At 39.2% G+C, this 25,677-nt stretch overlaps 1 protein-coding gene across 1 annotated transcript in view; it reads right to left on the minus strand.

Moving 5' to 3' along the window:
• Positions 1-6,423: 6,423 nt before the first annotated feature.
• The window catches only part of ACBD3 (acyl-CoA binding domain containing 3), a 42,997-nt gene continuing 23,743 nt past the window's right edge, over positions 6,424-25,677 (minus strand). The window contains exons 2-8 of the mRNA XM_036755382.1: positions 25,302-25,443; positions 24,347-24,487; positions 19,779-19,937; positions 17,896-18,070; positions 12,919-13,105; positions 11,622-11,906; positions 6,424-8,824 (exon numbers count right to left, since the gene is read on the minus strand). Coding sequence (XP_036611277.1) covers positions 8,619-8,824; positions 11,622-11,906; positions 12,919-13,105; positions 17,896-18,070; positions 19,779-19,937; positions 24,347-24,487; positions 25,302-25,443 — 1,295 coding nt within the window. The 3' untranslated portion in view covers positions 6,424-8,618. The remainder of the gene's footprint in view (positions 8,825-11,621; positions 11,907-12,918; positions 13,106-17,895; positions 18,071-19,778; positions 19,938-24,346; positions 24,488-25,301; positions 25,444-25,677) is intronic.

The following is a 25,677-nucleotide window of genomic DNA, read 5'->3' on the forward strand; positions in this document are numbered from 1 at the left end:
GCAATACAGCTTCACTGAGGAAAATCCTTTATAAACCTTGGCACCAATACAAGATCCAAATTCAATCACTCACTGTGTAACTACCCTGGTTACTCTCCATTTCAAATCTGCCCTTGACATACAGATTATGTAAATATTTGACTATTGGTCTAACGTTTCATTCTGCAAGAGATTTTCTTGCTTTTCATTTGTGTCCTTCCATGTAACGGTCATAGAGGGCTGACTCACTGTTAGGGGGTACAAGGCCACAACTAGTCCCAACTTTCCTTCTCATTCCCAGTCCTCTCAAGTTAATCTGTGCATCTCAAATGTAAGGCTGTGGGAACTTGCGATCAGCTCTCTCTCTCTCTTCCTCCTCTTCCACTCTTTTCCTTCTGTTTCCTCAGAAAAGCCTCGCTGCTACAAACCAGGGGAGGAGTAAGGTAGGGGAAGAATGGAGAGCTTCCTAATCCTGGAAGGACAACGGCCATACATGTAGGGGAGTTGGGCAAACAATACCAATCCACTTGCAGGTAATTTGGAAGAAATTAAACTGAAGGCTGACTTAATCCTGTTTACTCACCTAGTCTGGGGATTATGCCAAGGAAAGCCTAGTTAGTCCTAGAAAAGGTGTTAGCTTCTCTCTTCCCTCCCCCTAGGGTGACAGATACAGAGACTTCACCACAACAGATGAGCCGAAGTGTGCCAGAGGTGAAGAAAGCAACTCACGACACTGAATAGAAACACTGGCATGAGAGGGGTGATTTCCCCCTAGCTGTTTTTCACCACTGCCTTCCTCAAAACTCATTCGTAATTAGAAAAAAAAAAAAGCAGAAGGGAAAACATCAGCTGTAAGATGATCAAACCAATGATGATTTTGAGGATCTGTTATGTTACCTTAAAAATCTTGCTGTGGGAACATTTCTCTTGTTGTGGGACTTCCCCGCCCTCCCCCCCAGGAAGCCTTACATCTCTCTACCAGTAACTCCTCCATCAAGCAGTTCTTTCTAGAAGGAGTCAAAAAATAACTTTACTTGATTCTTCCATTTATGCAAATTCCTTGCCTCCTTCCTGAAGCCAAGCCTGGCCATATTCTTTAACTTCCTTGCTGGGAAGGTAAGGACAAGTCTCAAAGGTCCCCATCATGCAAGTTCCCTCTTAAGAACGTAATGTGGTAACAAATGGATGCTGCAGGAAAAGTGTTCTGTCCAAAATGTTCCAAAGAGACATGGGAAGATTTGTATATGAAGTAATGCAGGGGGAAGAAATCAGATGCAAAAGAATAATACTGCAATGATTGCAAGAATGTAAATCAAGTCGACACGGAGGAACAACAAAATTCTGGTCAAATTACTGAGTTACAGTTAGTGCTGCAACGTCTGAGTTAAAAGGCATGGCCCTCCTTTCTGTTAATCAAGAAGTTAACCATTTTGCAGGAAAGCAACTTTGTAAAGGAGTGTTTCAAGTGTTCATGATGAAGGCCATTACTAACTTGTACCAAAATAAAAAAAGTATTAATAAGTTTGAGCATTTCAAAAATGCATTAAACAGATTACTGATGAGAAAAGAGCAAAATTAACTCATGGTTCAAATAGTCCAATTCCAGTAAGTCTGAGATATATACATATATACGTGTGTGTGTGTGTGTGTGTGTGTGTGTGTGTGTGTGTGTGTGTAAAGATTTGAGAGGTTCAAGGTCTTTAAAAAAAATTACTAAATGACAACTGGCCTACTACAAACTTGAGTTGCTTTCGTGTCCTACAGTAGCATTAATAATAAGGCCCACAAAAAGACTCAATCTGGAATGCCAAAAACCTGCTGTGCCCCAGGTCTGTTGCCTGGCAACAGAAAGCAGCTGCCAAAAATAAGCCAGGCACTTGTGAGGGCAGCAAGACAACCTTTTTGGCCAACCCGTCCCATGGTATTTTTATCATTAACCTCCTCAAGTTGAAATTCTCTTTAAGACTTTCAAGACACCCTTGGACACCACACAACAAAGGTTGAGAATCTCAGCACCAGAAGCAAAAGGGTCAAGAATGGCTTTTGATGTTGGAATGCAGGTAAGGGAGCAGAAAGATACTTTAGAAATCCATCTAACCTCACTCCCATTTTACAGATGGCTAAACTAAGGGCCAGAGAGGTTGCAGCAGAAGCTAGTCAGCTGTGGCAATGGAGGAAGGATACTGACTTCCAGAAGCCTATGCCTATGGACCTTCCTGGAACCTGCCCCCGACACCTGATTTTTCATACTTCCTCAGAACCAAGAATGGTTTTTACATTTTAAAATACAAACTTTATTATTTAAAAATGTAAAAATCATTCTTAGCTCTCAGATCATGTATGCTGCCAACAGCAGACCCCTGCTCTATACCTTAATGCCCTGAAAAATATGAAAAGGGACAAGTGAAAAAGGAAGTAGCAAGAGTACTTTGACTCCTGCTACTAGCCCTGGGGTTCAAAAGGGACACAGCATCCATCTGGTAGATGAGCAATTTCGGGCCAAAGATTAAATAATCATCAAGCTATTCTATATAAGGTAATGTGCACTGAGCTGGATAGCATGGGACACTGTCTTAGCTGTATGTGTGGTCAATATTCTGCTTTAAGGAATACACCTTCTCCTAAGACTCTGAAAGTATATAGTCAGTCACTCAGGAAAAAACTTGTTTACTACATACATCGAGTATTAAAGTCATGTTCAGAGAGCATATCTGGCTAATCTCAGTGCTGGTAGTTCATTTAGAGATTTGATTTTATTGAAAAACTCATCTGCATCCTCTCCAAAGGAACATCTATGTCTGAAGGGCGATGAAATCTTCCACCTAAATGTGGAAATGTGTTATTTACCTGACATCCCAGATATTACACTCATATGAGCAAAGGCACATTTTGCGGGTGGCTCCAGAGGGTTAGTGTTTTGCCCAAGCAACATTATTTGCTGCTTCAGGGATATTACAGTTTGCATAATTCAGGAATGGTTGACCCTTGATAATCACAGGTGGGAGAATAGTTAAGAATTAAGGCTCACACTCCCCACGTGTGTTTAAAGCTGGGCCTTGTTCTATTTCTTTTCTTGTTGTTTGGTTTGTTCTTTCCCCCCATAGGAAAAAAACCCTTAAAAGATAAATTGTAAAATACTGAGAAGGTCTTTTGTAGCACAGGAGGCGGCAGCCTTGGAATGAAGAGATATTTCAAGTGAATTAACCACAAACACATTTTAGGGACACAAATACATTTTAGGGAGTGCAAGGCTTTGTTTTATCCAGATCTTGGCCCTCGAGTGTTTTTTTCTGGCACAATCCCAAACCCAGCAGTCATAGGGCAGTGGCAAAAGCACAAGATTTGGAAGTCAAAGGACTCAGGTTGTCTTTGCTACTTATCATCTACATGACTTTGAACAAGTTACTGGTCCTCTCCAAACCCTCAATTATAAAATGAAACGCCTATACCAATCCCTTCCAGAACTATGTTAATCAATAAACATTTATTAAGGGCCTACTGTGTGCCAAGCACTGAGAATACAGTCACTGCCCACAACAAGCTCACATTCTATAAGGGAGGAATAACATGTATACATTTAAGTATATATAAAATAAATACATAAATACAAGATAATTTGGGGAGTGAGGCACTAGCAGCTGGGGGGAACATGGAAAAGGTTTACTGTAGAAGGTGGCACTTGAGCTGAGCTTTGAAAGAAATTAGGTAGAGGTATGACAAGAGTATGTTCCAGGCACGGGAAATAGCCTGGACAAAGGCACAAACGGGACATGGAGCACTGTGAGGAATGGCAAGAAAGCCAGGTGGGTTGGACCACAGAGTACATGAATAAGAATAATGTAGAGGTCAAAAAAGCTGGTTGAAACCAGGGTTTTTAACTATTGACAGAGGAGTTTTCATTTGATACCAGAGGTAATAGGGAACCACTGGAGTTTATTGAGCAGTGAAGTGACATGACCAGATGTATGCTTCATGAAATTTCCTTTGGCAGCTATATAAGTCCTGTTATGGGTATGGTGTAATCTGTCTTTCCTGGACTGATTAAATCTCTCGCCAGAATTTTATTCAATATTTAAAAGAGACAGAAATCCTGACCCAGATGCTAGAGTGTGAAAAGCGTCACACCTCAAAAGCAACCATCTAGGTTGGCACAGCCACCAAGCTTCTTAAAGAACATGGCAGGGAAAACTGTTTTAAAGACTGGAGGAGAGAGACAGACAAGACGTCTCTGACAAGACAGCATCAGATTCTAAGAGATAAAAACACTCAGGAGGAAAAAGGCAACTATTAAAAGATCATTTCAAAATTTCACCCAATAAGTGTATAGGGCAAAACAGGCCATTCCATACCTAAGTCTTCTATTGAAGGAAATACAATTGAGAGGTTGAGTGGGAAGAAGCCTAAGTGTCTCAGAGAGACAGAAGTGCTCTAGGTACACATCAGGAAATCATAGGAAGGGTCACCAGATCCAAGAACTGATAAATCCGTTCACAAAAACAGCCGAAGTAGCAGCCATTTAGTCCCGAAATGCCACCCAGAGGATCCAGAGCCTGAGCCACTGAAACAGAGAAGATGTGGTACATGAGGTTCAAGCCTGAATGGAAAGTTAAAGAATGTCAGTTCTCCTAGGAATCTTTGCCTATTACTTCATGGCAGCAAGCACATGACCAGGGCTTTCATGACTAATATAACCTTTCCCCAAAAAAGTGCTTTTTCAAGTATAGATGCCTATTTGTGTCATATTCTACATGTGTACAGCCAATGGCTCTGCTGCTACTTGTGCAAAAAAATACTGGGGTACTGCACAAATCCACATCACACCCACCCAGCATTCCCAAACAATATAGGAGGATCTGGGACCGTCAGCTAACAGAGGACAGAGCAGTACATCTGAACTAATTCCCTGTTGCTCTCTTTGCTTAACATGGGCAGAAAGTGATTTTAAGGCCATTTATATACACCCAAGCACATTTCATATATAACCATTTCATAAATATGCTCTTGGGAAAGTGGAAACTTGGCACAATCTGTACTAATTAAACAGAGTTCATATTCTATTTGATGGTGGGCAAAGAAGTCATCTTTTAAAATATACACACACACACACACACACGTGTGTATGAGAGAGAGAGAGAGAGAGAGAGAGTGTGTGTGTGTGTGTGTGTGTGTGTGTGTGTGTGTGTGTCTGTCTGTATGTGAAGGCAAGAAACCAAATGACTGCCCATTGCTAACCAAGTCATTTGAGGCAAGCCACTTAATTTCTCTGGGACCGTTTCCTTACATTGATTTCCTATAAAATTAGGGGGCTGGACAAGACCTAAGGTACCTTCCACCTCTAAATTTTATTCTCCCATGAATGTGTGAAACTATTTAAACTGATATTTCTCCAACAGCTTGTCAAGTGACTGAATAAGGGATTGGTTTTATACTTCTACTGTAATTACTAGACATGAATTAACCATGTTAATGTTAATCTTGATTACAAATCAGACTACTTGAAAAGCTCACAAGCAAAAGCAGAATTTTATGTTGTTAAATGGGTACTAATTATAAATTACAGTGTGGTCTGTAAGGACAGTGGATGCTTCTTTCCTATCTCTCTAATCAGAAAGACAACTACTCTAACATTCCAGGTAGGGAACGAGAGAGACAATAATTAAACTTTGAAAAAAATCTACCAAAAACTAAGTCAAAGAATTCTAGGTTACAAATGTGAAGTCAAGAACCAGTTTCTAACACCAAAGATTGAAAACATATTCGACAGAGTGACTGTTCCCAATTGTTCTGCTTCAGATGATCTCTCTCCTACCTCGCCAACTTCAATTCCTGAGTAGCTCATGTCTTTGTTGATGATCAGATTCTTCTGGAGGATAAGTACCTTCCAGTCCTCTGACACTCCACTGGGTGGCCTGTTTGCTAACAAAAGTGTTGCTCTGATATAGAGTTAGGGGGCTAGGACAATAGGCATACATTTATTATTGCATTACAAATTATTTTTAATAAGTGTCTTCTCAGGCTCCAAGATAAAACAATTGCTTGTCTCATAAAATGACAGCTACCAACAGGTCCTTTAGAAATGCCAAACCAATAGTCTCAACTAGTCCCTGAACTAGCTGCATGGTGTCTCAGAAATAGGTATGCCAACCTAATCATTTTATTTTGCTGAAACTCCACTGTAACAAATGGAAGTAGGTTAAGATGTCTATCCCTTAAAGTTACTCTGCAACCACTAGAACCCAGTAAGGCTTATTTTAAATAGGCCAATTCCTGGTATTCCAGATAACACCAATAAGATGACCCCACTGCTTCTGAAACATCAACTTTTAGGATCAGCAAGTTGGCTGCCCCATTTCATGTTCTATTTCAGAACATTCTTCACATGTCTCGGGTAAGAATATGTGCACACAATTGTGAGGGAGGAAAAAACTGTTTTAGAACAAAATGTTGAACAAAGGCAGTGCTTTTAATCAATAAGTTTGAAAAAAATTAAATCTATTTGAACACACAAGCATAATTTACAGCAGAAAGAAAATGAGTTGGTCAGAAAAGAGGTTTTTTTGTGTGTTGCTTTTTTAAAAAACTAGGCCTTCTTAAAAACAGAAAAGGCCCTTTAATACATTTCTTTTTGTCATACCTGAATAGGGAGTACAGTACTAATACTTCAGAAAACAAGCATATTTTTAAAAAAAGTCAAGCAGTTACAAGTAAATGTATTTTAACTGATCAAATATATTATTTTAAAGTATTTTTCAAATTGTATTTCCACTGTTCTAATCAATAGCCAAAGGGAATAAAAAAAGTTTAAAACCAAAAAGTTTTGATGTGAACACTTGATGAACTGTTGTCATTTAAAGCGATATATTTGCTGCTCCCAAGAACAATGACATTCTATGAGCGAGATAACCTCAATGTGGGCAAGGTCAAAATCTGTAATCAAATCCTGGAAGAAATATATTAATGTCTGCTTTTTTTAAGTGTTTATTTTACATTTTTAAATACAGAATTCTTCTCATTTAAAAAAAAAGCAAGGAACTGCCTAATCCCATGGTTTTACATTCCGTATGTACAAGAGAGCAGACTGCCTTAAAAATGCTCTGGGTGTAACAGCACTGATAGCCATAAGCTGGTACTATGTTTCTGAACCAAATTCAAAAACCTCAAATTAAGCACTGTGGAGCTACTTAGGAGAAAAAAAATCCAGTTTGTGAATGAGGAAAGAAAAAAGTTAGATATATATGTATATATATCTATGTATCTATATACACAAAAAACAAGGATCAAACAGAAACAAACCCAATACACGTGAAACTCAAGTGTCCCCATTAGGTAGTGAACTGTACAAACTGTAGCTAATTAATGGAAATCCTTCTTCAAGAAGTGATTTGTGGTTTTTAAAATCCATATATTTCAATAACATACATTAACAGTGTTAAATGTATATTAACATCTGTCTATATTACATTCCTCCAAGGCTCCCCATACTGGCCAATTGTTTTCACAAATACAGGCCAGACAAATCCATATTTGTTTGAACTGAACAGAACCACAAGATGCTCCATCATCATCCATGACAGACATAATGCAGATTAAATCTAGAAGACTTTAAAATTTAGGTATGTGATGGGGCATTTCAACTTTCCACAACACTTAATTCTAAGGTAGAATTACATTTGTGCACAAGTGGTACCAAATATGAGAAAATGGAGTGGCAGTGATTTATCAGTGTAACACGAATTCCCACACACTGAATTATATACTAAAATGATTTAAAATACTTAAATGCCCCAGGTACCAATTTGCATTTATAAAATACAAAGCAAGATTACTGAATTGGGTAGAAAACTGTGTTTGATATTTGACGTAAAAAGCCAATCAAGTCAATAATTTATTAACTTTGTTTTGCTACTGGTAGTCAATCTTGGGCAGAAATGGGAGGCTAGTCAGCTGAGACAGTTTACTCACTAGTACTACCTACGTTGGTACTAGAATTCATTCATCACCCTGGTTTAACAAATTCTAGCATCCAATTCTTCCAGAGAATCCTTCTTTGTATTACCTTGGACTAACCAAAAATAAAGGCAATCTGAGTCTTACCATTTGGGGCTATGCAGGACACAGCCAAAGAGAGACAACTTATTTTAAAAACTGCTTTCAGTAACAATTTTGAATTTCTAATTATACAAAAAAACCCAGACATTTCAAAACACAGCAATAGTCCATTAACAGAGGGGCTTCAAATTAAAAGGCAATTCAACTGTTAGCAATCACAAAACACATGGAGCAAGCAACAGTGGACTAACCATCAGCCAAACGGGGTTCACACTGGGGCATTCCATTTAGTAGGGTTTGAGGGATTTAACATATGTAACTCACGTAATTTCAGCTTAAGCACCATCCATCAGTGACTCTCTTGGTTAACCCCTAAGTGCTGGATGAATCTGGAAATCCCTCAAAGAATTCTTGTAATAGTAATAGGGAGTCTTGGGGGTAATCTTGACTCTTAAGAGTTCACAGACTGTCAGACCAAAACCAAATGGGGTAAACACTGACTCTAATGCTCTGTAATGTTAGAAGAGATTCCCAAATAAAAGGCCATCTTCTGCCCAGCCCAAGCCTCAATCGATATTGTAACACCACTTTTATCTAGTATAATAGACTCTGTAGTAGACTACTTTTGATCTCCATAAAGAATATGAGTTGTCGAATTTAAGTAGATAGACGCCTTTCCCTGGGTACTGATGACTGCCAGCATATACTTCCTCATGACAGTCTCGTCGGTACACAGGTACAATTTCATCTAGCTGAGGCTTGTTGGACTTCCTTTTGGCTTTTTCTTCACTGTTTTCTGTTAAAAAAAAAAAAGAATGAAGATAGAAAATCACCACCAGTCTAAGGAAATCATATCTACTACAAACAATTCAACTAAAGTGGATTCTCAGAATGGTTATAATTTCCCTCAATCCATAAGCAGAACTACAGAACTTGGCAGCACATTAGTGCAGTTTCTGTGTGTTTATGCCCTTTCTTCCCTCTTTACCCCAGTCTGATCTTCTTAAATAAAAGAAAATAAAAGCACCTAGGTTAGTGACTCTGGGAAAATCACTTTAGTTATTTGGGCCCTGCTCTTCCTTCTTGATAAAACGGGCAGCCTGGGGCTGGCAGGTCTCCTGAGCCTGGGATTCTGAGCTGAAGGGGGCTATTCCAATCAGATGTTTGAGCCATGAACACGGCATCGAGGTGGCACAGAGCTCAAGGAGTCCTAAATCCAACTCTTGGCATAGATACTTAACTAACCGGTGACTTGGACAAGTCACTTAATCTCTCCTTGCATCAGTTTCCTCAAGTGTAAAAAGGGGATAATACGAGCACCTACCTCCTGGGAATGTTGAGAATATAAAATCATATTTGTAAAGAGCTATGTAAATCTTCAAGTGTTAAATAAATGTTAGCTACTATAAATGCAATAGGGGGAAGGGAATCGCCACGTTGCTGAAAGAGGGGTAAACATGGAACAGCTCAAGACTACTGTTGTTGATCAGTGGTGGGCCTGGGCCCCTCTACTTGCAGCCTGGGTGTGACATCGGAAGAGCTGGTCTTTTTTTTTTTTAAATCAACTCAGGAGAGTTAGACTAGCTGATCCCTAAGGTTCCTCCCAGCACCTATGAACTTAGTGCATATTATTACCTATAAGAATAAAGGAACCTGAACTTATAATGCAATAATTTTCTCTGATACCAATATAAAAAGCAGGTTTTTAAAAGCATGAGGGCTAACTGGCACTCCTGTAAGACCTGAATTCCCCAAAAGAATATCAAATTTGCTTTACTGCAGAAAAAATACTAATTGGGCTCATTTGCAGATAAAACACTTTCTATGTTCCTGTATGTAAGAGACAAGCCCATCAACTGAAGATCTGAGTTTAGGCTAAAGGTTCTAGACTATACATCACCACAATAAGTAAGAAAAACACCTTTTAATGAGTATAAAAACTATTCAGAACAAAAGACAAAAGGGGAAAGTGCAAAGTAATACAGGAGAATGGTCACCCGGGGTTAAATATATTCTTTTTGTTGGAAGAAACACTCACCCTACTATTCAAGCCTGCCTGAATAGTTCTTGTGTTAATCTAAATTTTAAAAGACTTCTTTAAAAGTATACCATGGAGGAAAGGATTTGGTGAGTTCCTTCTCCTTTCAGCCATATGTATGTATGTGCGCAGATTATGAGGAGCAACAGACATACTTAAAGTTTAAAAAAAAATCCACCACCATGATATAGACAATTTAATCAACAAGTTATTAAACTGTTATTTAAAAGGCAGCTTTTATTTGCTAAGGACTTTTTGATCATGCATATGATAAATGATGTGCAGTGAAAGAGAGCCAGCATGGGGTAATACAACTAGCAATGGACTCGAGTCAGGGGACCAAGGTTCAAATACCACTGTAGAAAATGAGGAAACGGGCCTCAGTAATCTCTAAGATCTCCAACAACTGCAAATCCCAGGATTCTGTGGAGGAGTACCTAAAGTATAACAACCTATTCCCTTATGAGGCTGCAGAATTAAGTGAAAGAATAATAAATACTTTATTTGGCTTAAACTTTGTCTCAAGAAGTATTTTTTAAACTTTAATGTCTTATAGAAAATGTTAGCCACCTCAATAAACACTTTACAGAATACCATTATATCTGGTGATTTGTCAAGGAATGCAGAAGACAGTAATACTAAGAACTTTAAAATGCAGTTGCCATTCAAATGAGCAAACACTAACATGCCTAGGTGGTGTCCAGAAAGGAGTGGATATTGAGCTCTTCTGGGAAAAGGAAGTGATGAAACCACCTTGTTAATTATTTAGCAATGCACATACAGCACAATGATTAAAGGATCTACTAAACCTAAATGTAGGCCACCCTCATGGTTCCTCTGCCAACTCTACCTGCAGACTCCACAAGTTTCAGTGTTCAGATCTCTCTTCTCCCTTTCTGCACTCTCTCCTTCACCACTACTACTCACTCCCAAGGCTCCCCTTTCCTCTACAGAAGACTCCTGCACATTAATCTCCAGAAGAGAATTCAAGGCTGAGAATCACACATTTAACTTAAAATACCCAAAGGATGCTTCCATCAGCATAGTCCAGTGGCACCTGCAGCTTTACATATTTAAAACTCAGCTCATCTTCCATTACTTTCCACTGTCTAACCATCCTTCATGCTGGTGCCATATTAATCTTCAAAGTTCACATATCTGATTTGTCACTCCCACACACAAAACCTTTAACTGTCTCCCTAATAGCTTTGTAAAGAAGTTTAAATTCCTGATTCTAGCATTCCAGATCCTCCACAATGAAACTGCACCCTAACTTTTCAGCCCTTTCTCATACTATTCTCCTCCATGTACACTGTGCTCTTGCCAAACTGGGGTAGTCATTTTCGCATTATGTCCTGTACCATCGCTCTCCTCCAATGCCTTCTGCTCATGCTGTACCTTATATTTGGAATCCCTCCCCTCCCCCACCCCCCACCAACCTCTGCCAGTCAAAAATCCATCTCAAATGCCTTGTCTCTTTCTGTCATTTTTGCCAAAGATTTCTACAACATACGTAGACTTTTATTTAAGCACAGTTATGAAAAAGCTGCTCTACCTTCATCTTCTTCGTCATCATCACTGGATTCACTGACATGCACGCTGACGTTAGTATTGGGAGACACTGTCCATTCAAAAAACACCCCAAACCCAATGTCATAATTGTCTGTTGCAAACTCCCAGAAGAGGTAAGATCCTTCCTCATGTGTAGGTACTCGGACGGTGACTACTTCTCCTCTGCCCACTGTGATCACTGAATCCGCATCCTGCCGAATCTTCTCTTTAAAGTCTCTGATCTGAGGTCTTGTCCACATGGAAGGTGCAGCTATTACAGGAACAGATTCTAGCAACAAGAGGACTCATCAAAGTTAAAGAGGCCGACCATTTGTATTTAAATGACAATATGTGTTATGTAGCATGTGTGTTATATAATACTACTTTGACAACCCAGGTCTACCTACCAACCTAGTGATAAAGTTCAAGGGCTACTTCTCCTCTGGATTTATGAAGAAAACAATCCTATGGAACTGTTTTTTTGTAGGCCCAACATATTGGCAGTACCTCAATACTATGGGCACAAGTAATACCTCAATTCTCATCAATCCTTCCTTATCGAATACAATTCATAGTCTTATTTATAACTGTTTTTTATACTTCACTTATAAAAGGGACTGATTTCAGGGTAATTCCTGAAGTCTAAAAGTTTTAGAAACACCCCAAGAAGGTGAAACAAATAAAACTCAGAGGAAACCTGACTTAAAACTTCTTAGAGACTGAAATGATTGGGAGAACGATGTATATGAAGAAGCAGACATATACCCTTGAGTATTAGACAGACTTTCTATGCTATAGAGATTTTACCCAAAATATCCCTTTTGAAGATACTGAAAGCTCCTGCTAGTAAGTAGAAGGGCATGCAGGTGCATCTCTTAGATTCCTTCTGATGCTACTTTCTATGAAATGTTCCAGAGAGAAGCTATCAAGTATGATTGAGTTCTTTCCATTACAGTCGCTACATGCCACTGTTACGGCTGCTGCCCATCACTCAAGAGGGGTATATGCCTAGCATGGGATGCCTATTATGCAATGTTACATTTTTACTTTTAAATCTATTGGATAAATAACAGCCTCAAGAGGACACACAAGAGAGATTCATCCTAATTTATTCCAAAACTCTAGAGGTAAGTCTACCAGATGCAGTATGTTTAGTTTATAAAGGCAAAAAATGTTGCTCAAATCAACAGTTGTTAATACCCTCATGAGTAAATATTAAAATATGCTCATCTCACCCTCCTGATTTCTCGTTTTCAGAGCCTTAAGAAGGAAGACTAACGCACACAAATTCCTAACAATACCTTTGGGCCCATTCTCAAGGACTTCTTCTGAAGCTTCTGGCTCCAGTTCTTTGGCAGAGCTGTCCGGGTGAGGTTTGGCCTGTCCGTTGACTGAGAGCACTTCACCAGGTGTGGCCGCGTTCACCTTTGACGCTGCAGGCAAAGAGGCTCCAGTTGTGGCTGCTTCTTGCTGTTTCTGTAACGCTGCCTATAATTCAAGAAAAACGTAAAATGTACTGAAAGTGAAGAATGACTATTTCAGGGTATGATATTGCCTTTTCAACAAAAGGGAAAAATGCAGAAAAGCCTGAAACAGCTATGGATTATTTTGAAATCACCTGAACCAAAGCAGCTAGCAGAGACTACACAATACGCCTGACTGATAAAGGCTGCTTGAGCCTACTAGCACTTGCACACTTGGGGAATGGTTTGTTATTTTTTCTTTCCAGAGGTAAATATCTACCTATCCAAGATAATTGTTACTATGTTAAGTTTGTAAAGAGTGCAAGTTTCACCCCCACCCCCAAAAGCACATAAAACAATGCACCAACTACATGTTAGGAAATTTTTTAAACTTAAGTTTTGTTGTTGATGAACTGTATTATTTCATATTAATAGTAAACTGCTACCAATGTAACAATTGAGGAATACCCCCCAAAAACATCACTTCTAAAAGTAATTGTTTAGTTTTTAGAGATCATTTAGTAATCCCAACTGGAAGTATCAGGAAAGCTACCATTCAAGGAGTACAGAGTTGGACCTTGAAGAGACCACAGAGGCCATCAAATCCAACCCTCTGCTTTTACAAATTACTGAAGTGAAGCACAAAGGGCTGAAGTGATTTATTCAGTCACATGGCTAGTAAGGGTCTGAGACAGGATTTGAATCTGGGTCTTCCCAACTTCAAGTCAATGCCTATCCAATACACTGCACTACCTACAAAGTGTGTATTGCCTGCAAGAGCCAGGAGCAAGGAGGTAGAAAAGGAGCAGCAGCTTTTGAGTTTGGTTTCGATAGGCAAAAGAATCTGAGATCTACTCTAATGGCTCATTTTTTTAAAAATTTAAATTCTATTTTCACAAAGATCTGACTTCCCTCCCTCTCATCGCTCTCCTTCCTCACTGAGGAAGTAAGAGAAATGAAATTCCTGTTACAAACAATGCATAGTCAAGCAGAGCAAACTCTCCCACTGGCCAAGTCTAAAAAAAGTGTCCGTCTGCATTCTGAGTCCATTGCATCTCTGTCATCAGGAGTCCTCTAGAGTAATGGTCAGCCACCGTGATCAGAGTTCCCTCATCGTCCCCTTCTTAAAGCATAATAGCACTGCACCACACCCACATGCCACAACTTCTTTAGCCGATCCTCAACTCATGGGCATTCTCTCCATTTCTGATTCTTTGCCATCAAAAAAAGGGCTACTGAAAATATTTTTGCACCTATCTAACCTCTCATTTTACATACAAAGAAACTGAGACCCAGTTAAATGACTCTCTTCAAATGATTTACCAGGAATTTATCAGTGTTTTCTAGTATGTTGTTATAGTGTGCTCTAGCATTCTCCTCCAGGATTTTGGTTTTTTTCTATATTCAGCAAGGCTTTCTACTCATTAACTGAGAAACTGTTTACAAAAATTTATACTGGCATGAGCAACTTTACAAACTGTAATACGATTTTTTTAAAAGTCTTTTGCAACATAAGATGATGGAAAGACTATCTGACTTAAAATCAAAGAGGAATCATGAATGAAATGACTATTTCTGACACTTTTTAGCAAGTCACACAATATGAGAATTTGGAAGGGCTTTTAGAGGTTGATTTAGTCTAACCTGTATCTGAACAAAGCCAAATTTCCTCATCTATAAACTGGAGATAATAATCGGTCATACCTACCTCACACACATGCTGAGAGGATCAAATGAGACAATGCATGTAAAGCAATGAGTGTGCACACACGCACACGCACGCACACACACACAATCTAACTTAATGCCAATTAAAAAAAAGAAAGCTATAAAGGATGGAAACTATGAATGAAAGAAAACTGCTCAAGAACTTTTCCCACATAGCCATTAACTTTTTCTCATATAGCCGTTAAAATGTGTGTAAAAACATTTACAATCACTTCAGCTATAACACTTGTTTGAAAATGTAAATTTGTTCCAGCACAACTAATACATTAATGAAGAAACTTAGCATAAAATTCCTCTACAATAAAAAGTGAAAATGCAGAAAAACTGCAACCTTTCCAAAAATGTCCATTTCTACAAGGAAATTTCAGGGTTTTTCCAAGTTGAGGTTCCATATTTATGTACATCTTCTGATGCAACAGAACTGAGGATGGAGGAGGGCTGGTCCACACCCCTTCCCTTTCTGCCATACTCAAGGCCCAGAGTTAGGATCTTGTCCAAATTGCTTGAGCAGTCCAGGTCCAAGACAATAGATGCAGTCATTATTTATTGCAGTATCAATGCATTTCTTAACCATTTAACATGTATAAAACTATATTACTTTTTTTTATTAGGTTCCTATCTTTTAAATACATGTCACTGACAAAGTATTTGGTTATGCCACTAACCTCATTTCTCCCACAAGGCCTGTGATTTTCATTGCATAATTCTGCAGAGCTAGGTGGTTTGGGGGAACATAGATACTGTGTCACAGTAGGACTGATTGTATGCCCATTCCTCCAAAACCACAGCTTGGAACTGGAATGAATTTTCGTTTTGCACCCACTACTTTTCAAGAGAAATCGGTGATGTCTTGTGGTTTTCACAGACATCAAATATGTGATTCATAAACAAAACTAGATTTCTGATACTACAGATGATTTTACAAGGATTCAAAGAACATGCCAGCTTACTTCATACTGTCCTCTATACTCTTGCTATCAAGTCTGTTAAATATGTCAGAAGTAGAGAATTCACAAATTCTGTGTTCCAAGAATATGTTATACATTTATACATTTATATAAACCCTAAGCCTATTTATATGGAGTGACTTTTGTGTTACTTCAATAATAAATGGGAGGAATATAGCTTCTCTTGCTTCACTCATTCTTTGCTCATAATTTCTCTCTCACAGCTTTTTAAAAACTTAGCCAGTAGATGAAAAGACTGTCAGGCAAAGCCTCTCAGAGTTGGTAGGAGCTGTCAAGAATCTTATCTCCACAAGCAGAGTTTCAAGAAGCTAGGGCTATCTCCTTATCAAAATAAGGCCTCTGGGCTGGGGCATTATCTTATCTCTCAAATCAAGCTAAGCATGAGGAAAGGGGGGGTTCTGTTACCACCATTTTTTTTAGACTGGGAAACTGAGGCAGAGAGAATCACTTGAAGTTTAAATTATCTGCTTCAGTTCCTAGAGATTCTGGCAGAACCAGTACTATAACTCTGGCTTCTACTCCAGTGCCCCTTCCACAAGAGTAGAACTAATAGCTGGCTAATTTCTATACCAGTGCTCTTAAGATATGCTATGTGATGGCAAACGTTACACGGAATACTGCCTCATGATCTAACCACAGCTATCAGGCCAGGGGGGCCTTCCATCCCACAAGTCAAGGCCAGATCAAGCTCCCAGGCAGCATCATTCACACTTATAGCCACACAGGGGAAAGGCAATTTCTGCTTTTAGCCCAAGTGAAGGAGATGCAGGATCAGAAAATATATAGTTGCAATAGCCCTTGGAACAGATTCCAATCTTCTTCACTTAAAGAAGAGGAAGTCCCCGATGAAATACAGAGGCCGCTTGGCATAATGGATAAATGGGGGCCTAGCTTCACATTTTCCCTTATACACCAAAGTCCTAAGTGGCTTCAGGTAAGTCATTTACCTTCTCTCAGCTTCAGCATCCTCATCTGTAAAAGGGAGATAATAGTAACACCTACCTCACAGGGCTGTTTTGACGATCAAGTGAAATACGTTTACCGAGCTCTGCAAACTCTAAAATGCTATATAAATGTTAGCTAGTTATTTTTCAATGATTTATCTAAAAATATACAGGGAACAACTAGCAAAGCCCAGTCCTCTCATACCGGCTCTACGACACTCTTCCTATCTCATCAGGTAGGTTGCCTCGACTGGTGGGCAGGTCCTGGACTGTCTGGCTCCTGGGGGTTCTCTAGTCTAGGGGTTGCTAGGATCTTCAGGAGATCGAGGATTCATCCACACTCTGTGGTAGCTTCAGACAACAGCTTGCTAGCCTATGTTGACCCCGATTTATACTTCCATATCAATATCCACTGTCATTTTTTCCAGGTTTTAAGAGATGGTAAAGCAGCTTCTGGAGGCACTCTTTTCTAGCACTCATTTTAAAAAACTATCAAAACATGCTTCTTCAAGTATATTTTGTTTGGTAATTGTCCATGAAATCACATCTCCATCCTAACCAAAATGGACCCTTTCTCCTCAAGGTAAAACTAAAGTTCTTTTACCCTCTTCGAGTTCACTAGTATTGATCTAGACAGGGCCTGGCCCTATGATTCACTGGCGGGCAAGCTCCAGGTGAGGAAATGCCCTCTATAATGGCAAATCAGCATCTTCTCTGCAAGCCAAAAGTCTTGAGAGGGTCAGGGACTTGCCTCAGGGGCACGCAGCCAGCCTGAGTCAGAGTGAGACTTGAAGTCAAACCTTCCTGGATGTAAGGTTAGCTCTCTATTCCCTATGCCATAAAAATTATAATGGACATTTCTATGGTCCTGTAAGGTTTGCCAAGTGTTTTACATAGATTATCTCAGGTGTTCCTTTTAACAATCCTATGGAAGATGTACTACTACACTATAGGGATTATCTCCCTTTTACAAATGAGGAAACAAAGACTTTAACCAGTACCCCCGCTCACAGAACTGAGAATCAGAGGCTAGAGTGGAACTCAGGTCTCTCCTGATTCCAAGTGAAGAACTCATGTTACTACAGCACATTGTCTCTCAACTAACATGTACTAAAATGAATCTACTCCAATCAAACTGGATATTTCCCTAACGCTGCATTCTGAGTCTATCATACCTGTTGCTGCGAAAGCTGGACTTGATACAACTGCTGCATGTACTGCTGATAATGCTGCTCTTGCAGCTGACGAATGAGAATCTGCTGCTGCTCATAGTTCCCTGGATACTGCTGGGCCGCGTACTGCTGGAACTGCACAGCAGTCTGGGAGTTTAGTGCTGCCATTATCTGTTGCCTAAAAATGTTAAAAATAGACCAGGCTGACTACAAAGGACTATTTACTATGAAAGGCAAGTCATTGTTATATTTTAAGTTTTACAAACCCTTTGAAATGACTAGGCCAGTTAACTTCATTAACATGTGCCTCTGGCCTAAAAGAAATAAGTCACTGAACCTACGGTTGTAATTAACACCGTTTCAATTAAATTTTAGCTAACTTTTCAAAGAAGTATGTCTTGGTAGGATTTCTTTCTTTCTTTCTTTTTCAACAGAGCCTGCAATTCCATCGTTTAAGGAACTCTTGGTGAAGAACTCCCTCTACCAATACAGACTGTGCCCTGCTCTGAAATTTGTAGTCTTTGATAGACTCTGAGAGTTGCCTGGGGAACCAGCGGATGAAACGACTTGCCCTGGATCACACCACCAGTCTGTTCCAGAGGCAGGGCTTGACCTCAAGCCTTCCTGCTTCCAAGGCCAACTCTCTATCCACCATACCACATGCTGCCTTTTGGTGACTTTTATATAAGACAGAAAGCAGCACAAGAGGAGAGAATTCATCATTAGATAATCGTGATTAGGATTATTAAGTACAGGTAAATTCAGTGAAATTTTGTGGTTCCATAGGATTTTTAGGCCTACTTTCAAAAGACCTCACTGTACTTTATTTTGTGTAAAACTTTTAATAAAAAAAATGTAAAATTCTCTCTCACAGAGAGATTTAGAGTTGGAAGAAACCTCCCAGGTCATCTAATCCAACTCCTTTCTTTTACAGATGAGGAAATGGAAACCCAGAAAGCTTAAGTGACTTGCCCCAGGTCACAAGAATAATAAGTTAACAGGCAGGATTCAAAGCAAAGACCTCTGATTTCAAAGCACTAGTTCTTTCTATAATCATGCTGTTTAGAACCTTACAAAAAGTTATCTGGAATGTTTTCATAAACTGAGAGCTGCATGGTCAATTCACCAGAAACCCAGAAGCCACCCAGGCACACCAGGGCAATCCCAGATGCTCGGACAGACAGTGTCAGTGCTCCCTACTGGATAGAAATGAATGATGTCCATATATGGGATCTTCCCAGGTCCTCTGATCTCAAAGTACTCAACAGTTTTCTCATAATATCAACAAAAACATCCATCCATGCCTTATTTCTCCCCATTATATTTTCAGGTACTTGAAGACAGGGACTCAGGGTGGCAGGGTAGTTAAGGACAGGAAACCCAAGGACTGGGTTTTGAATCCCAACTCTGTCGCTTCTTATTTTTGTGACTTTGGGCAAAGCACACAATCTCTGTCAGCCTCTGTCAGCTATTTCATCTGCAAAATGGCCTCTATAAACTCCAATTTTATGATCCCATGACTGTATCTTCCTTATCTTTGTATTTCTTCCAGCAATTAGCTAAGTTTACTGCACAGAGCAGGCATTTACTCAATGATGAATGAAAGCATCCAGAAGGGTCAGAGGTAGGGTAGGAGAAATCCCAGTAGCTCTCTATGAAGAGAACCCCACCTATGTCTAGAGGCAGAAGTCAAGACAGAGGTCACTGCACCCTTTCAAGGCCAAGCCCTTAAAGAGGAGGCTCTTTTTTAACCATTAAGTTATCACTAGTACAAATTGCTATCAACCTACAAAAGCAGCACTGCCCCAAAGCACACGATGAAGAGCAAGGTTTCAATGACTGACTCAGTAACCCACTTTTAAGTGCCATCTAGGGAGGAGGCTTACTTCTGCTGCTCCAGCCGCAGCTTCTCCTCCTCTATTCGCCTCCTTTCCTCTGCTTCCCTTTTCAACCTTTCAGATTCTTCTTGAATACGTTTTTCTTCCTCCCTCTGCAAACGTTCTCTTTCTTCCTTTTCCCGACGCCTTTGCTCCTCCTCTTCCTTCCTACAAGGCAAAAAAAGAAATTAGAATGAGTGCATGAAAATGAAACCCTCCCCCTCTTTTTTAAAAGAGAGACGACTGAGATTTCAGGTTCTACAATTTTGAAGGTATGTTCTGTACAGCTAGCTGTAATATTAGGCAATAGGTTTTTGGTGAATTTAACAGAAAAGCTAATATGAGAAGACATTTGTCCTCAGGGACTACCATGGTCAACATGTCACTGATATAATACAATCACCACCACCCCCACTGTCATCACAATCTTTATTTAGGGCTTCAAGGTTTGCAAAGCACTTTACGTGTCATCTCAATTGAGCCTCACAACAGCCCTGTGGGAGAGGTGTTAGATTTAACAAAGAAAAAGTGTATATTTTACCAAATGAGGTTTGTACAGTGGATCATTTAACATCAAAATGTAATCATGTATATTTGTAAACCTATAATAGTGGCACCTCACATGCCCCAAATCATCAAGCAAGAGCTGTCCTGCATAAGCTAATTTTTTCAGATACATGAAACTTATCTCCATAAGTGCTAAAACTTTTCTTATTCTGAACTGTCTGGGATTAAAATCTAAAATGTACCACAATCTCTTCTGACATTTTAATATATAATATGCTGAACATAATTTAACCTGGTTTTGGTGACTGATCATTGACTTGGGTTCAAAACCTGCCTCATTAACTAGCTTTGTGGTCCTGGACAAATTACCAAACCTCTCTGACACTCAGTTTTCTTATTTGTGAGAGGACAATAATAATTAGCACTTACCCCATGAATGATGATAAAATCAAATGTAATGAAATACATAAACCTTAAAGTGCACATTTGCATTGCAAACCTTAAAGTACAACAAATATGAGTTGTTTTTTATTATAAATCTCAATTACTGCAGGGCAAAGAGTACTAGATTTGGAGTCAAAGGACCTGGATTCAAATCCTGACTCTGCCATTTTGTGTGATTTTGAACAAACAACCTCCCTGGACTTCTGGACCTCTAAGATCCCTTCCATGTCTAACCCTGTAATCCCATGATCTTTGACTTATAAAGGGTTTAGAGCCTCTGCCCCTGTCCTGTATGATCTCAGACCTTCACTTTGAACTGCTGTGCTGCCATGTGCCTTGCTTGACCTTTGCTTTTGGTGTGCTTGCCTCTGAGAGTTCTGTCCCTTTCCAACTGCCTAAAAAACCAGGTAATCATACAAAATAAAAGTACCTGGGCTAAGGGTAAAGGGGTTCTACTATTACACATCTGGATTGGAAAGGCCCTCAGAGGTCACTTTACAGATGACCAAACACAAGTCCAGGCCTGTTAACTTATTTTGTCCATGGTTGCAAAGGCAGTACAAGTAGAGGGGTGAGCCTGGGTACTCCGACTTCAAATCCAGCGCTCTTTGTGCTATACCATGCTGCCTCCCTCTCTGGGAATACCTGGACTCATCAACTTGGGCCATTCACTGGCCTCTTTTGCTTGGATGTTAGGGTTTACCTGTGTTTTGGATAAGTCAAATTATGGAATGGATGTTACTATCTTTTTATATATGTATGTGTGTGTGTGTGTCTATACACACACACACAAACATAAATGAGGCATTTTAGCAAAAAAAGAGAGAAAAAAAGAATATTAATAATTGAAAAAGATCAGTTTTTTGCCACAATTTCTAACTACGTCCATTTCTTACTATCTCTTATTCTTCAATCCCTTAGTCAGCCTCATTTCTAAACTATTCTAAACCATCCCTCACCCATGGCTTCCAGTCTCCCTGCTCTTCTCTGTTCCACCCGTACAGGACCACTATTCTAGTCTCGCCTCCCTCCCTTGACACTCAACCTTATGGTGAAGTAACTCAACCACAGACTATCGGTTACCTTTGAATCACCTGCCACTTGTCTTCTCACCAGTCATACCCCAACCCTAGTTGATCCCCACCAGTTTCCTTCTTCACTCCTATTCATGTGCTGCAAATATCACAGGACAAAGTCATGCATTTGTGCCCACCAGGGTTTCTACATTGTATGTTACCTAACCTCAACCAGGCCTTCACTGTTACAAAGCAATCTTTCTATTCTTTCCTGATTGACTGAATCATACTCTAAACAGCACCAATTTCAAATCGTCTCTGACTCTCAAACCTCTAACGCCATCTGCTCTTTCTCACTGTTCCCCTCTCTATGTTCTCAGCAGAGGATCTTGCCTCCTCCTTAAAAAAACAGAGACCATCAATGCAAGCTCCTTCTACTTTACTCCACACACCTACAAATCTCTCACTATAAACTCCATCTTTTCCTCCATTGCTAGAGTCTCTGATAAATAGACAGCTTTTTTTCTTACCAAGGTTAGCCCCTCCACTCGTGACTGGATCCAGTCTTCTCCAGGAGTTTGCCCCTAAGACATTCCCTTCTTCATCTTCAGTTCAACAAACATTTTAAATATTAAGTGTGCCTTCAATCTCTCATTAGCCACTGGTTCCTTCCCTACCATCTGCAAATGTCTAGGTCTCCCTCTTCCCTAAAAAAAAAAAAATTCACTTAACTTAGCCATCTCCCCAAGCTATCATCCTACATCCCTTGCCCCTTTCACAACCAAACTCCCCCCAAAAAGCATGTAAATTAATTTCCTCTATTTCTTCTCACCCTACACTCTCTTCTTAAACTACTCTGTCTTCTACCCCTACCCTTACTTGATACCCTGTGCAAGGCCATCAAAGCATTCTTTCCTGCTATATCCAAAGGCCTTTTCTCAGTCTTCATTCTACTTGATCTCTCTGCTACCTATGACACTGTTAATCACCCCTACATAAACGCTCTCTACCCTTCCTCCTGGACACTCTCACCTATCCCTGTTTGGGCTCTTTCTCAGGGTCTTCTTTGCTGGATCATAATCTAGTTCCAATCTACTCTCCATGTATATTATACTCCTCCTCCACCCACCCACCCACGGCAAAGGCTCTGTCCTGTGCCCTATTTTACTTCTCTCTCTATACCTTTTCCCTTTGTGGTCTCATAAGCACCTACTAAATGGACCCCATATCTATCTCTCTGTACTATCAACTACCTGCTAGAGATCTCCACCCAATGTCCTGAAAGCATATAAAAATCAACATATCTATACCAATACTCATATTCTCTCCCTTCAAAGGGAATTCGCTCTACTTCAAACTTCCCAACTTCCTTTGAGGGGATCCTTCCAGTCAGCCAAGTTCCCAACCTTGGGGTCATCCATGACTTCCTTCTTCCTTATCTTCCACATACATTGGAAGATGAGAAATCTTATCAGTTCAACTTCTACATCTCTTAAATCTGTCCCATTCTCTCCACTTGCACAAGGTCTACTTCAGACTCAGTACTTTTCACTGAAATAATTGTAAAAGCCCCCAACTTGTTTCTCTGTATCTAGTCTGTCCCACTTCTCCTGACAAACTGATATTCATAAAACAAAAATCTATGCCACTCTCATACTCAAAAATATTCAATAGCTCTATATTGCCTCTGAGATAAAATATAAAATCCTCAGCCTGGAATTAAAAACTCTCCAAAATATGGCTCCCAACTGCCTCTCCAATCTTATTTCATATTACTAATTAAACTGATCTACTAGCTACTTCCTGTACGAAGCATTCTATATCCAGCCTTCACGCCTTTGCCTAAGTGGTCAGAAGAGGATAAGATTAGAGATCTAGAGCTAGAAGGAGCTTCAAGGACAATTAATTCAACCCACTTTTTTTTATAGTTGAGGAAACTATGACCCCTCATATCTAGAATGTACTATTTTCACCTTCTAGTACAGCTCAGGGGTTACCTTCTATACAAAGTCTTTCCTGATTCTCCCATTGTTATTCTTTTCCTGCTTAAAATCATCTTGTTATTTTCCTGTATTTTATTTATACATGTCATTCAGTAGACTATGAACTCCTTGAGACCAGGGACTTTTTCCATTTTATTTTTGTATCTCTAGCCCTTGAATATGGTAGTAACTTAACATATTATTGTTTAAGTACTTAAAGGCCTACAACATTAACCAAACCAGGTCAACATGAATAACTGAACCAGTCCTACTATTCATCATAGCCAATGCTATGAAAAAGAACTTAAATATTCAACAGTTTTGATGAAGAGTGTAATAGAGTTGTGTGAGGAAGGTGGTATGTAGATCCAAATGAAAGTCTTCCTGAGATAAAAGTTTATAATGAAATTACTGAAAGACTAAATGTCAGAAAAAGAAATTTGTCACCTCTATACCTATAGTTAGGGAAAACCAGAAATTCCAAAACACCAGTTCATTCTGGGAAAAACAAACAATTGCAATACAGTGAGATCTTAAGGAAAAAGTTATCTGATATAAAACCAATGTGCCTTAGAGCAAATCATCAATCTACAGGACTAGAAGAGAACTCTGTGCCCTTAAATTTCACCTTCTTTTTTCTTGTTCTTGCTTCTCTATTTTATGGGATGTGACATATGTTGAAAAAAGATAGCAACATCTATTTAGCAGCTTGACGAACTCTAGCATAGCATCCTCTTTAGACAGATTTCCCAGGGCTGCCCATTCTTTCCTGTAAAAATTAAACAACAACAATCATCATCCCTCCTTAAAGGTAATTTTATTTAACTTAAAAATATAATCCTTAGATGAACAATTCCCAACTACCACTAAAATAAATCCCATGGAGCATTTGTAAAATGAAATACTTTGTTTTGCCATGAGAACCCCAATCCCCTCCCATAATAAGATCTTATACCTACTTACTAAAATAGCTTACTATTTACTAAATTTGCTAGATCATCATATTGCACATACCCTAGGCATAAGAATACACTTCAGGTATCAAGCTGTTTTAGTCCAGAGAGCTACTATAAAGCATATACTAAACATCAATTTTTTTACAGGCACAAAAAAGTTACCAGATTTAATTTTTCTCATCTTCTATCAGTAATTTTACTATCCTAGGGTTAAAAAAAAATAGAATGCATTTCCCATCTGATCATAACCCTGTTAAGCCAATCAGGGTCTGAGAGTTGGATGAAATTTTTGACATCCAACAATGACAGTACTAAATGATAGGATTAAGTTATTAAAACGAAAATAATTTTTTAAAAGTCTGTTCCATAACTCTTGGTCAGGAAAAATCAAATGAAACTATGTTTGTCTTATATTCATAACTAAATGAATGATTCTTCTACAATATCTGGCCCAAAACATCTTCAAGTCAAATACTTGAAGACTCCAGAAAATCGAAGTAAAAACGAGTTGACTCAAATACATTTTCTCAGCCACTGAAAATAAGTCAAATTCCTCTCCTAGTCAGATTATCTTGGAGCCTTCACTGTCATTTTCATTAAATTCCTCAAGCAGCAAATCCATGTTACCTTCTGTCATTCCCCAAGACATCAAAAAATCCAACCTCAGGATAAGTGTCTGGATTACACGGACCCCAAAGAACCTGCTTGTACAGTGCCACAAGTTTGAGTTTTTCTTCATAAGTCGGATGAAATGCTTTGCCATCTTTATCTGCAAAAAAGCACACACACACATACACACACAGACAAAATATGATCCCAGATTGCAACTACATAAAGGACAATATACAAACACCAATAGAGAGGGGCAAATGGACAAAGACAATGGAAGGAGGTCATGGGAAGTAGTTTCTAAGTAATAGATAGCTGCTTGCTGAAGGTCTAAGATTAATTAGTTGTAAATATAAGCTTAACTAGTTTGTCATTGTTTGAAATTCATAATAAA

Source organism: Trichosurus vulpecula, chromosome 4, assembly GCF_011100635.1.
Source record: "Trichosurus vulpecula isolate mTriVul1 chromosome 4, mTriVul1.pri, whole genome shotgun sequence".
Classification (NCBI taxonomy): Eukaryota; Metazoa; Chordata; class Mammalia; order Diprotodontia; family Phalangeridae; genus Trichosurus; species Trichosurus vulpecula.